This window comes from Balaenoptera borealis (assembly GCF_965194805.1).
Source record: "Balaenoptera borealis genome assembly, chromosome: 11".
Classification (NCBI taxonomy): domain Eukaryota; kingdom Metazoa; phylum Chordata; class Mammalia; order Artiodactyla; family Balaenopteridae; genus Balaenoptera; species Balaenoptera borealis.
In genome coordinates, this window is record NC_138868.1 from 46,309,631 (window position 1) to 46,324,275 (window position 14,645).

The 14,645-nt window shown below is 48.2% G+C and overlaps 1 protein-coding gene and 1 pseudogene across 3 annotated transcripts in view; both read right to left on the minus strand.

The window, feature by feature from the left end:
* LOC309605602 (large ribosomal subunit protein eL42 pseudogene) overlaps positions 1-14,645 on the minus strand; it is a 621,562-nt pseudogene that overhangs the window by 429,823 nt on the left and 177,094 nt on the right. The gene's annotated exons all lie outside the window — the stretch shown is intronic.
* ADM (adrenomedullin) lies at positions 4,951-7,394 on the minus strand. Of its 2 annotated transcripts, none has more exons than XM_082341679.1 (4): positions 7,097-7,394; positions 6,542-6,660; positions 6,240-6,389; positions 4,951-6,030 (listed from the first exon to the last, which is right to left on the minus strand). In XM_082341679.1, exons 2-4 carry the CDS (start codon positions 6,637-6,639, stop codon positions 5,715-5,717), a joined length of 564 nt encoding a protein of 187 aa, XP_082197805.1. In that variant the 5' UTR covers positions 6,640-6,660; positions 7,097-7,394; the 3' UTR covers positions 4,951-5,714. The 2 variants fall into 2 exon arrangements, with proteins under 2 accessions (XP_082197805.1, XP_082197804.1); XM_082341678.1 differs by having other exon boundaries at positions 4,951-6,033; positions 7,097-7,328.

Below are 14,645 nucleotides of genomic sequence, written 5' to 3' on the forward strand. Positions count from 1 at the left end.
TGCTAAGACCAACATCAAAGAACACCCTGCCTATGTTTTCTTCTAGAAGTTTTATGGTTTCAGAGCTTACATTTAAGTCTTTAATATATTTTGAGTTTATTTTTGCATGTGGAGTGAGAAAATGGTCTCAATAATTTTACGTCTAAGAATTTATCTTTAAAACAATTCATAAAATTACCCTAAGATGAATACACAAGGATGTTTATTCAGGAATTTTTCATGGCAAAAATGTGGGGGATGGGGAGAAGTTTAATGTCCAATAGCAGAGGAATGGTTAAACAAATTATGATATTTTCATATGATGAAATATCATGCAGGTAATAAAAATGATACTGTACAGATTTATTTACTGACATGGAAAGATGCCACGAATATACTGATGAGTAAAAAAAAAAAAAAAAATCAGGTTACAGACCAACCTGATCCCACTTTTTAAAATTTGTGTGGCCCATTAGGCAAAGTCCAAATGACCAGTAAATAAATGAAGATGTGCTAAAATTCAGTAGTAATCAGTAATGGAAGTTAAAACAATAGTGCCATATTACTTTATACCCTTTAGGATGGCAAACATGAATCCATACAGAGGTCGGCAAGGACACAGGGAGGTGGGGAACTCTCATGCACTGCTGTTGGGAACACACACCGGTACAGGCATTCTGGAGACTAATCTCACAGAACTTAGCATTGTCTGTAGAAGCTTTTGGATGCCATTTCTGGATATATAACCTCAAGAAATTCTCATTCAGATCCACAAGAGAACATGAAACAGGATGTTCATCTATACATTATTTGTGGCAAACAGGTGCTGGAGGCAAACCAAGTGTCCCTCATTAAGAGACAAGAGAAGTTAAACGTGGTAGATGCATTATTACTCCATAATGTGCAGCTTTGAGAAGAAACAATCTACTTGGATAATTATTTTTTTAAGTGTTCAGTGAGAAAAGTAGGAAAATTTTTAACACAATATATTTGTACGTTAAAAACACACAGTCACAAAACAACAAAACAGATTTTACAGGATTATATACATATACTAAGTACAGATATCAAACAGGTTAAAGACAGTTCCTATGGAGAAGATGGGAAGGGGAATGGGAATTAAAGGAGAAAAAATAAAGTAATTAAAACAAGAGAGAAGGCTTGCACAGACCAATAATAACAACTTAAACTGAGAAGTATGCTTCATTCAGCTCTCTGCAGTTGAGTTCAATTTTTTAAAGTGTGTGTGTATGTATAATATGTAAAAATGTCTAAAAAGGTAAACTCTAAAATAACGGTAGTTATCTCTCTGGGAGTGGTATAAAAGGCAAATCTTTTCTTTTTTTCTACACTGGATAAATATTGTATAATAAGTAAAATGCATTTCTTAAGTCTCAAAAACTCATCTTAACACTCAGAACTACTTTCCTGCTTTTGGATAAAGTACAATAACCTACTAAATTCAGCTGCCTGTGTGGTCACAGTCATTTTATTATTTTTCCAGAATGTTCCAAAATAACTCTGGAACAAGACCTGTGGGACCACCAGATAGCTATCTAGCCTCACCCTTCTTCCCATGCAAATGAAGACCAAGCCTCCAATCGGGCTTTGGCAGAAACCTCTGTGGAACCCTGGATAACAAGGCCCTCCGCGTCCCCACTGGGGAAAGGAGGGGCAGCATTCATAACCCTGTCAGCTCACTCAGCCCCTGAAAAGACGGCTTGGGCAGCAATTGCCAAAGACAAAGGTTCCACCTAAGGGTGGAAACTCTATTTGCAGCTTTGTAGACACAGGTGTCCTTCCAGGCGACTCAAGACCTGCAGTGTGGGACTGGGTTTGGCCAGGAATAGCTCAGAAGGCCTTCCCCTCAGAAGCCAGCTTTTGAGGCCTTCAGGTGTATGTTCTAACTATATTTGGCAACAAAAACCAAAGAGGTCAGTGGCTTAGCTCAGGGTGAAAAAAAGACTATTTCTGATTATAATCCCCACTTCAAACCAGGTCCAAGAATTTAAAAACTCAATTCATTTATTTATTTTGCACTCACTAAGCATACTGCTGAAGCAGTTCTGGTTTCCAGTCCTACCAATCTCATGTAAATCCTTCAGAACCACAGGTGTAAGTCACCTACCCAAGCCATCCTCATGTTAGAGGACATCTGGGGACATCTGGCTTGAGAATCCAAATGTTAAAATTATTCCACCTTACTCTCTGTGTCTTCATAGCATCAAAATAGCCTATGGCACTTGAGTGCAAATCCAGACTCCAGTCCTGATTACTCACTGTGTGACCTTGGCTAAGTTACTTTATGTCTCTGAGGTTCAATTTCTTTATCCACAGACAGAACAGAGATAATAACACCTACTCCACAAGGTTGCTGTAAGAATTAAATGAGATAAGGTATATAAAGTGGCTAGGAGAATGTCTAATACAAAGAAGGTGCTAAGAAAAAGAAGCCATTTCCATTCCTCCCCATCACTCCTTTCCACCCTTAGCTGTTCAGCCAAGGTGTGGGCTTTTCAAGAAATTGCTTGGTACATTGTGTTTGATTACAAATGGATGGTACCATTCCCACAGCCAGCAACAGTAGCTAAAGATAAAAGCTGCGACTACTCCTCAGCCGTCGACAGGTCGGATCAGCCACAAATGACTCACCACTGTTGATAAATGATGTGTTCTTGGCATCAAGAGACCTTATCCTGACAGGCTTTGACACCTTATGAAAAAGAAACCAGAAGGAAGGTTGAATGGCTCACAGAGAAGGTCCTCAGGGTTTGATGGTGACCTTCAGTCAATTCTGAACTTGTACCAAACTGGTGTTAGGAGGGTCTCCTCTGTCTTCAGACATGTCTCCAATCACAGATTTTTTAGTTGGGAAGGACTCCAGCTGAGCAGCTGCCTCTTCATCTCAGAGCTGAACCATCTCCTTCACTTGCCTTAGATTCCCTGAAGGGAGTCATAAGACTCCCTGGGCAGAAGGCACATGCCTGTTCCCTGCTCAGAACAGCCCTAAGCTAGTGCCCAACCTGCCTTTGGCAGCTTTGTCTGCTGGCTGAAACTCTGCCAGGGTGAGGTTTGGCTGAAGGGCTCTGTGGCTATTGGACAAACCTTGGCTCAAGGAAAAGGGTGAGTATTTAATCCCAAGCCACTGTCTGCAAGGCTGAAGTGTTTGCAGCTCTCCGGTTTTTGTAGCCCCTTCAGACCACCCAGAACCACTCACGGGCATGGGAATTCCAAAACTGGATTTTTTAGTCACTCATTCTTACATCCCCTGTACCTTGTGCAGTGCCTGGCACAGAGCTCCCTCTAAGTGAATATTTACTAGAAGGACCTTAAGGAAAGCATGGTCTTTTGCTACTTTTGTAACCCCTTGAATTCTGATGAACCTCACTAAATTGTTAAGATCAAATAGGACAATGAACTGTATGAAGATTGACACTGTTAACAGCCAGGTGCTCAAAACTGAGGCCTCAGACAGTCTTAAGGAAATTCCATGTACTAGGATCTACTTTCTTTGAAACTGAAACTGCTTCAGGAGCAGGTTGTCTCTGGACCCCAGACCTATGACCCCTTTCAGTGTCATGGAGGCTTTTTCTGAAAGGAAATATTCTAGGCCCTCAGAAGGGACCTTGTGGAATGCAATTGATCCAAAAGTCCCAGGAGAAGGTAGGCTGCCCTGGAAACATTTCCATTATCCAAACTCACCCTCAGATTTTCTTCACCAGGAAGGTTTCTAAGATCACCTAGAAGCACCAACATTTCAGTTATGCTTTGAAATGTAAAGGCCAGGGAGTCTTTCTGGAAAGGACAAGCAGTAGAACTCCATCCTGGGTCTTCAGGATATTGGTTGAGACAAATAGGGTAGAGACATCAATAACAGGGTGCCTTCCCTTATCCTCTTCTTCTGTCCTAACTGTTTCCACGTCCCCTGCCCTTCTAGTCACTCACTGGGGCTTAGTGTCTGGCTTCTATCACCAGAACCGGGGTCAACGGTCTAAGATGATAAGGTATAAATTTAAGCAAAGGGGAGGAAGGAAGAAAGAAGGGAGAGAAAGGAAGACTGGAGAGAAGTGGAGAAAAAAATGAAAAAGGCTTGGGAGGGGGGAAGGAAGAGGAGAGCGGCAAGGGGAGGCGGAACAATGAAGGTCTCAGGACGTCGCAGGCGCACGGTTCCGGCGGCACGTCCGTCCAGCCCGCCTCCCGTCAGCAGCTGCACGCTGCGCCCCGTGTGGGCGCTGAGTCACGGTCCCAGAACAGGGAGCTGCCGTGCAGGTCTAGGGGGGGCCGGCCCTGGTTGGCATCTGCAAACTGTTTTTTTCTTTCCTCTTTCATTAAGGCTGTGTGCTGACTCCCACGTAGGAGGACTTATTAAACCGCACGTACTGCCTGACAGCTCTCTGGCACGTCGGAGGCGGCCGGCTGGGGGCGCCGCAGTATCGCTTATGAGCCAGCACACTCTCTGGGGCACCGGGCCGGGAGAGGACTGGGGTCGCTGGCCCGGCTGCGGATTTCCCGGAGGAGCTCGCACTTTTTGCTGAAGTCGCTTCTAACTTTAGCCCCGCTGCAGCAGGGGGACACTCCTCAGCTGGAAGACCTCGGAGACCACCCCAACTCTCCGAGGTGCGCTTTTGCGCAGGGTTCCGTGAGCAACTCCATAAAATCTGGGACTCTGTTGCGTAATCGGGAGATTCCAGGCTCGCCTCCCCACTAAGGGTTCACCCTACCCCAGCCGGCCCGGCCGCCACACGAGGCTGCGACCTGGAGCATCTCCTCGAAGCCCGGACCCGCACGCAAGACACGCTCTCCGCACGTCCCACCGGAGAGCGTTACTCCGACAGCTCGGCCAGCGCGGAGAGCAGCCAGCACGCGCCAGCGCAGCCGTGCTACCTTCCCACGCCAGGCGGCTGGACCCCAAGGCTCCCGGGCGGACCAAGACTGGGGACACCCTTCCTCCCAAGACTCGTGACCCGAAAATGAATCAGCATTGAGACAGTTTATTGGTTTGCTACTTCGCATATCACCCATTTTATGTAAATAGATTATACAGACATGGTGTTTTCTTCTTCCACAAGAGGCAACCAGTCTTTCACGCACACACGCTCACATTCCACGCAGCACACAACGTTACACCTCTCTGAGACATTCACGTATTAAAATAGAGGGGAAGGGAACAATACAATTGCTTTAAAATGCCCTTAATACAATATATAACGTACAAAAATATCTCTATATTTGAAGTTACAAAAAAATCTTGACACAACAAACTTAAATATTGATAATTACCTCTGTATATACAACACACATTGCACTTTTCCTCTCTAGGTTTTGGAAAGTTCAAGTAATAGTGAGGCTTGCGCCCCGGTGGGGTGACACCCCGTCAGAAATCAGTTTGTGGGCGGGCACGGCAGTGGCTCAGACCCCTGCCCCTGGGGGGTCTCAGCATTCGCAGTTTCTCCTCTCCGTGAGCCTGGCAGAGGACACTCCTTTGGATTCCTCTGCATCCCCCTCCCCACCCGGGGCACCCGGGCCGAATTAGGGTGAAGAGAACACTGCCTCCGAGGTGGACGGGGTCCTGCAAAGCCAGGGCTCGCCGCCGGACGGTGCCTCCCGGACTCTCGGTCTCTCAGGGCTGTCTCAGCTCGGGTCCCATAGGCTGAGAGGCTCGGCTAGGGGAAGTCCTCCGCCCCGGGAGGCGCCGGCGGGATGCATGTGCGAGTGTTCGCTGCTGCCACAGGCGCCTAAATCCTAAGGAGGGTGGCGAACACTTGATGAGCCCGGGAGGCCGGGGCCCCGCGCGCCTGTGGCTCCTGGGAAGACAGAGTCCGTCCCAGGCCGGCCTCGGGCAGGGAGCGTCGGCGCCGGCGGCCGTAGCCCTGGGGGCTGATCTTGCTCCTGGGGGCGACGCCGTCCTTGTCCTTGTCCGTGAACTGGTAGATCTGGTGCGCCAGCTTCTGCACCGTGCACGTCCCGAAGCGACAGCCAAAGCTCCGCAGGCTCTGGAAGTTGTTCATACTCTGGCGGTAGCGCTTGACTCGGATGCGGGCGGCGTCCGGACTGCTGGAGAAGGGAAGGAAGGCTACATGAGACCCCCATCAAGCAGGTCTTTGGCCCCAGCCAGCGGGAAGGGAGCCATTCTAAGACCAGAGGGAGCTGCTAACTGCTACCTCCATCTGAACTGCCATACAGCCCCGATGATCCCCAGGGCCAGGGCAATGGAGGAGGGCTCCCCTTGCCCACCCCGCGACGGCGCCCCGCATAGTTACCTTGCCTGGGGGCTGCGAGAGGCGCCCTTCACATCCTGCGGCCGAACGAGAGTCTGGGCAGGCCCTGCCTTCACGTCGGCGAGCCCGGTGGGGTAGCTGCTGGACTCGCGAAGTTCTCTTTTTCCACGACTTAGAGCCCACTTATTCCATCTAAACAACACAAATAGACTCGATTCGCAATCGTCCAGGCGAGGTCTTGGCCCATCCCTGCTCCTGTTCACTTCTAACCCCTCGGGGACCAATGGTTAGTTTCCCTTGTCTTGCAGGTACCACAACTGGGGCAGGCGCTGCCTGCGACTCACTTCTTTCGGAACTCTGCCGCCACGTCGAGCCGTGCGGTGTCCGCGCCTAGGAAGGCGAGCGAGCCCAGATACATTAGGGCGACGGGAACCAGCTTCATCCCGGCGTCGATGCGTAGACCCTGGGGAAGGAGAAAGAGGAGCCGAGCGTGAGCTCCCGGGTCTGCCTCACCGCCGGGCGGGGCACGGAGGCGGGCGGGGGGCCCCGGAGTGGGCAGGCTCAACCCGCGCTCTGCCTGACTCAGACGCTTATCTCCCCGGGGCGCAGAGAGGCGCCAGCGGCATTTGCACCCGCCAGGGGGGTGACAGGCCCCGCAGGGGAGGCCGCTGCCCCGCGCCAGGCTCCCAGAGGTTCCCCGCTCAACTTCTCGGATTGGCTGATGGAGCAGAGGGGACTGGGTCTCTGTAGTTCCAGCTGTGTCCACGAGCTGGGCCCGGGATGTGGGACGCACCCAGCAGAGGACCCTCCAAAGTGGATTGTACCCCTCACCCAGCGCTCCTAGTCTCCGGCCTGGGCAAGCCTCCCCACCTTTAACCGGCCCGGCCCGCGGTGCTTACCTGCTTGAGGGGGTGATCTGCCGAGATCTTTGGAGGATTAAGTCTGAGACGTCGCTCTGGCAGTGGCAAATCCCCGACGTCCAAGCTGCGGTGGGAAACCAGAGGTGGCAAGGTTCGACCCGTTCCGCCTAGTGTCACCAAGAAACCACTGAGTGGCCGGCTCTCGGTCCTCCGCTTTATAAGAGCGCAGGGGGCGGGGCCTAGGCTGCCCTCGCGCCCTCCCTTTCCTCCCTTGGGCGCGCGCTCTGCAATCGGGCGCGCGCATTGCTTGCCTGCGGGTGTGGGGTTTGGAGGTGAGGTGGGGGGTCCCTCATGCCTAGAGGGCTCAGAGATGAGCTCCAGGAGATTGGTGCAGGAACTGCCTCAGCCCTGACTCACTGGGCACAGAGTTCAGACCTTAAGCCGGGACGAAGCAGAGCCGGTACAACCTCTTGGGGGTCCTTACCTAGGACTTATGCAGCCCAGAGTGTAACGTCTTCTGGCACAGAACTGCAAGAGCCAGCGCGGGGTATCACGCGGATGACCCGAACTCCGGACCTCGGGAGCTGTGGCCTCGAGTGGACCGCGCCCCGTGCCGGCTCGGCGCCTGACCTGGCCGCGACCCCAGACTTCAGCGGAGCCTCAGGGGCAGGGCACAGAGCACAGCTGAGAGAAGGGGGGCTAGCCGAGACTCCGGGGTTCTGAGGATGGGCTAGTAAGATTTCACAATAGGGGCAAGGCTCGGAAAGGCTGATTTGAGAATTGGGATTTAGAGGCGGGGACTTACCTGACGTTTCAGAATTTGCATGCCTATTTGGAAATAAAGGAATAACCAAAATTAGGACGAAGAATACAGTTTCATTTTTCCCCCTTTTAATCCAATCATGCCTTGTAAGGTTACAACCTGAGAGTTTGCCTGGCTGCCCTCGGAGCCTTCATTCACCCCTTGTAAACGTGAGGATACTGCCAGGGAGCACACTAATGCTTCACGTATGTTAATCCCTTTACAGTTTACAAAGCATGGCCACATCCTGATCTCCTTTGATCCTCACACCTACCCTTGAGTTAGACAAGGAGGGTAACATCAACTTTCTACCTGGTGAAATGAGAAAACTAAAGTTCAGAGGGATAAATAAGCATTTGCCCAAAGTCACACCAAAGGTGGTAAACAGTAGTGTCCTAGCTCGGCCCCGCAAGCATACACGGCCGACTGGACTAGGGCGCCGCGTGGATTTTTCTAGGCTAGGGCCATCATCTTGTCGAGGGAGAGAGGAGAGTCCTAGCCCCCGCCCAAGGATTTATGCCTTTTCATGATGAATCACCCCCAAGCACGTTTGTCACCCGTTTATGCTCTTCCATCACCGCTTCTTGACTTCACTTTCTTACTTAACTTCTGGAGGCCAAACTAGGGAGGGAACTTAGCCCCGCAGGGCTCCCTACTTCTTGCAGGAGGGCCTCTGGTGTCCTATCACCCACTTCCCTGGATGCAGGTCCTGAAGCCGAGGGCCTAGACTGAGAGGCGGAGGGCGCGGGACCCCTGGAACTCTGTGGAGCAGCTTCTACTCTCACCCTACGGCAATTCTTTGTGAACCTGGGCAAGTTACGCACCCCACTCTCTGGTTTCCCCATCTATAACTTGCCCCAGCGGATCTCTAAGCTTCCTACCTGATCTGCCACACTGGTTCTGAGACCCAGTGCACAGGACCTTGCCTGCCCTGGGCCGCGCACTGCTGGCTCAGCCGCCTTTTCACTCCCAGGACTGACCGGTGGACATTGCACCTGGGAAGGAATGGCCGCTCCGAAGTTATTTATTCTGAGGACTCTTCTCCGAGGGAGTCACCTGAGCGGACCTGAGTTCCAGCTGAGGGTGGGGGACAGATTCCTGGCTCGGGCTCGGGGTTGGGCTGGGGACGCCGAGGGTCGGAGGAGTACAGCGCAGCGCACTGGCTGGGTTCGGGCCGCCTGTCTGGCTTCAGGGCAGTTGCCGCAGTAAACCGCGTCTGGCGGCTAGTCTGTCCGCACCGCAGACAGCAGGTATTACTGAGCGCCTGCTCTGTTTCCAGGAGCCTCCCCAGCCGAACTATTCTGTTTTGCTCGCTCGTCTCCCATTTCTCAATGCTTCCTTTCAGTTCGTCCCCTACGAGTCACGCTCTTCGCAGCGACCCTGTCCAGGACCGGCTGTCTGTCAGTCTTGTCTGAGGATGCCACCTACTCGTCGCCAGCTTCCAGCTGGGTCCGCGCCAAGACAGGTTTTTACTTTCATTTCCCCGGCGCGCGCCTCTGGCTGCCGGGGAGGTCAAGGACAGCTGGGCGCCGGCCCACAGCCAGGGAAGGTCCCGTGGTCTGGACTCGTTCCTTCCAGTTCCCACCAGCCCTGGGGGGTTTGGTCTACAGAGGACTCTTCAGCTGTACCTCGTGGCCTCCTCGCTGTGTCCTTTAGGAGATCCCTGGTTCCAGGAGAGAGCGAGGGTGGAGGGGATGGGGGAAGGGACCGGGGACGGAGCTCTTGGTGCAGACTTCGCTTTGAGCTGCTGGAGGCTTCAAAAAGCAAACCCAACCCAGAATTGGAGACTCCGCCGGGCTCCAGTGCCTACGCCAGCAGCATAGCGGCGGTGCCAGGAATTCCCACCTGAGATCCTTGGCACAATGATATCAGCCCAGGTGTGCCTTATAGCTCTGGCACTTAGAGGTCTGACGCTTGAGAACTCCGTCAATTCTTTAAGTCCTGTGTTGGCAGCTCGGGGTTTTGCTAGAACACCCGTATCTTCGAAAGTGTGTGTGTGTGTGTTTGCTTGGGTCGGCGACAAGGGCCGGAAGGTTCCCCAAAATGTCGTGGAGTATAAGTCGAAAAAAAGATATAAAGTTTTCCAAATGTTGGCATCTATTTTTTCCCTTGGAACCTGGGGTTCGTTTACTTTAACAAAGGGGGAAAAAATCACTAGAATGCATTCACGGTTAAACGTCGGATATAGAAGGAAACAACTTAGGGACTTCTGCTTCTGGCGATTTGTAAACGTGGAGTGTCATCCATTCAAGTTGCAGTGATTGTAGATTCACACAGAGTACAAGGAAGGAAGGAAGGAAGTGAAGGAAGAAACATCTTTAAAATCTCACTGGCAAGACAAGTGAAAGAAGCAGAAGAAAAGAAATTTTGGTTAATGAAGATCCACTTCTTTTGTGCCCAAGAACTTTCAAAAAATAAACCCCCAAAGCACTGTAATAATTGTGCATATTCTGACATCATATATACAGACATACAAATATGCTGAAGCCTTGTTGTATAATGGTGTCTCAACTTCTTCACATTCCAATTGAATTATTTTTAGGCCCTAAATCCAAGCCTTATTCTTAGTAATGTTCGGAGTTTTAAAAATTTTTTGATGGTGGTTTCTCAACTAACACTATGGACACAATCCCTCAAGCCAGTGTGACCACACTCAGGTCATGAAGAAAAGAAGTGAGAAACAATAAATAATATTAATAAGAATAACTAAACTTGAGTAGCTAAGTGCATTGCATAATTATCTCTGATGCCTCTTTTTTCAAACAGGAAATTTTACAATGCATTTATTGTTCATATGGTTCAAAATGCCTCGGCTAAGCTGAGGGCTTGTTTACCAAGTCCATTTGAAAACAAGTTTCAAGAAGCATCCGGGAGTCATAACACCAAGTGGTTTAGAGAAAGGAGCCAATCAGCTACTTAGATTTAGTCACAGGAAAAAGTAAAGCAGGATACAAAGCTCAGGGCACTTCTTTTTTTTTTTTTTTTTTTGGAATCTCTGACTTCTCTAAGAAGCTAATAAGACATAGATCCTTTCCAGAAAAATGCACATGTACATAAACCAATTTAAGTATAAAATAAGCATATGATTTCAGGAGATTGACCAAGTAAAGAATGCTGACACAGAATAAAAAACACTTTCTATAGCATTAATTTCTGTCTTGGAGTGGTAGAGGCAGGGAGGGCAGTTAACCTCTCTCTTTCTAGGGCATAGAATTTTCCAGAGCATCAGCACAAAGAAAAGTAATGCTTTTGCTGCCTCATTTCTGTGCTCTTGCACAAAACATATGGACAGAAATAATCAGTCCTTGTATGTGATAAAGAAGACAAATCTCCCTGAAGCTTAAAGAATATAAGTTGCTATAGGACAGATGAAAGAGAACACAGAGAAGATGGTTAACGTATAGAAGCTTCTTATACTAACAGCTATAACAGAATGAGGTGAAATGACTTCAAGAGAAATTTACTACTGATGGCACAATGAATGGCATTAATAAATGGAGTATAAAAGAGATGATTTGATCATTTGGGGTCATCCCTAGCAAATGAGAATGGTGTTAACGAGAGCAACCATCACGCTACCTGCCTCCACGTGGGGATACTGTACTAGCAGATTAGAACTGTCGGAATGAGGCAATTCTAATCTATGGGCCTACATGAGTTGAATGTTCATTCATTCCTTCAACAAACATTTACCGAGCATGTGTTATATGCCTAACTCTGTGCTAAATGCTGGGCATACAATAATCAACAATGCAAGCATCATTCTTGCCTTCAATGAGCTCACAGCATGGTAGGGTAACCAAACATAAACAAATCCTCATAGGAATAAATATATGATTACAAACTGTGGTAAGTGTTCTGAAGGAAAAGCAAGATTAGGGGGACCTAATGTTCCAAATATAAGGAAGAGCATGGGCAAATGCTTAGAGATGAGAAAGAGCTTGGTACACTAGGGAAGAAAAAAGGAGGCCAGTGTGGTTGAAATGTATTGAGTAAGGGAGAAGAAAGGCATGAGATGAGATTAAGGAGGTCATCAAGGTTAGAGTAAATAGGACCCTTTGAGATATGATGAAGATTTTGCACTTTATTCATAGCGATTTGGGAAGCTTGACAGGTTTGAAGACGGGAGAGACATGATCTGATACACATTTATTTAAAAGATCATTGTGGCCATTGAATGTGATGACTGGATTAGGGAGGAGCAAGAAGGGGAGCAGTGCAGTGGTGGTGCCCTGGAGCAGGGGTCCCCAACCCCCGGGCCACGGACCAGTACCTGTCTGTGGCCTGTTAGGAACCGGGCCACACAGTAGGAGGTGAGCAGCAGGCAAGCGAGCGAACCTTCATCTGTATTTACAGCCACTCCCCATCTCTTGCTTTACTGCCTGAGCTCCACCTCCTGTCAGCATTATCGTGAGTTGTATAATTATTTCCTTATATATTACAGTGTAATAATAATACTAGAAATAAAGTGCACAATAAATATAATGCGCTTGAATCATCCCAAAACCATCCCCCCACCCTCGTCCGTGGAAAAATTCTCTTCCACAAAGCCGATCCCTGGTGCCAAAAAGGTTGGGGACCGCTGCCCTGGAGAGATTGGAGAGGGCCTAGTCCCATCATAATCTCAATTAATCCACCACACACACACACACACACACACACACACACACACACACACACTCCACTCTAAACTTCACCAACAGAGCTGGCTTCATGGACGTGCACCCTGTTCAGTCACACAGGACCGCACACTTTGTTTAATGCTCTGCTTGTTGCTCTTTTGAAATTCTTAATAATTTTTGAACAGAGAGGATCCTTTATTTTCATTTTGCTTTGGCCTCTGCACATTACATAGCCAGTCCCACTCACCAGATAGACATGCAATCTAAGTAAAAACAGTCTGCAACCTCTCACAGCACCTATTTATACTGCTAATGTCAGGGATACTTTACGTGAGTGTCAGGATTCAATTATTCATATAATCACACATGTGAAAGCATCTGTAGGACAATTTCTATTAGCCATCTCTGAAGCCTCCTTCCCGCACCCTAAACAGACACCTAAGGTAGAAACAGTGTGTTTCCTATACAGATTTAATTTGAAGACAGGGTTCATAATCCACTTACTGTCCTGAAGTTTTACCTACAGGGAAAGTCTGGGATCACCAGTGAAGCAGGGAAACCAGTTAGGAAGCTCTTGCAATAGTCAAGGTGGAAGGTGATAGTGGCTCAGACTAGTGGGGTGGCAGTGAAGCGGGGAGAGAAGCTTACACATTTGGGAAGTAGGATCAATAGGACTGAGTGAGGAGTGTGGGGCTGAGAGAGAGGCAGGTGTCAAGGGTAGCAATCATTCAGTTTCTTACTTGGGCAACCGAGTGGATGGAGATGTGGCAATGGATCAGGGAATTTTCTACCACAACTGCTTAGTCTCCTTTGTTACTTGTTGGTAGAGACTGTTTGAAGAGGCCCCAGCCCTGCCTGCAGATGTTTGGTCAAGTCGAACTCTCATATTGCCTCTTTGAACTGTAGTGGCTAACCACAGGAAGCACTTGAAATGACTGTACAGATCAACCACTTACTCCACGACAGCCAAATGTAGGAGCAGCAGGTTGATAATTCTTGCTTACTAGTAATCAGCTCCTTTTTGACTTCTAAGGCATAAAGGAAAGGCATCTGCTATGTACACACCATCATTGTGTTGCATAGTCTTCCTCTCTCCCTGCCACCCTTCAGTAAAACAAATCTGAGTTTGCTTTACCCCTCACTCTTTGGTGAGAGGTGATGGTGGTTATCTCAGGGGATGGTCTGGCCTTCAGCCAACCTCAGTAATCAGGCTGCCTTGTCAGGGCTTATCAGTTTCAGCAGACTGGCAGCTGTTGGCTGAGAAGCAAAGCACAGTTCCAGTGCATGCTAAGTATGTTCACATGTGTATTCAAATACATGATGCCTTTATATACATATACCTGGGGTATGTCAAAATCCCTATACTACAAAACATCCATTTGCAAATAGTCTGGCAGCCTACCTATGACCTAACAGGTGAAACACGTCTAAATGCAAACAGCACTTGATTCGAGGCTTGAAAACAGCTAAGCTTTGATTAAAAAAAAACACAAAAAATTTAAACCAACACTTGTGAATGAAATAAAAACACATTTTAAAAGTAAAATGGGACATCCTACCTCATGTCATATATAAAAATCAACTCAAAATGGGTCAATGGCCTAAAACAAGAGTAAACTATGAAACTCTTAGAGGAAAACATAGGAGTAAATCTTCCCTTCCAAGTAGTGATCTTGGATTTGGCAATGGATTGCAATGGAAGCCAGGCAATATGACACCAAAGCACAGGAAACAAAAGAAAAAATAGATAAATTTGACTTCATGTGGTATAATACATACAATGGAATATTGTTCAGCGATGAAAAAGAATGAAGTACTGATACATGCTACAACATGGATGAACCTCGAAAACATTATACTAAATGAAAGAACCCAGACACAAAAGGTCACATATTGTATGATTGTATTTATATCAAATATCCATACTAGGTAAATCCATAGAGACAGAAAGCAAATTTGTAGTTATCAGAGGCTGGGGGAGGGGAAAATGGGAGTGACTGCTTTACGGGTGTAGGCTTTTCTTTTGGGTGATGAAAATATTTCGGAACAAGATAGACGGGGTAGTTGCACTACATTGTGAATGTACTAAATACCACTGAATTGTACACTTTAAAATGGTTCATTTTATGATGTGTAAATTTCACCTTAAAAAAAAGTGAAATGG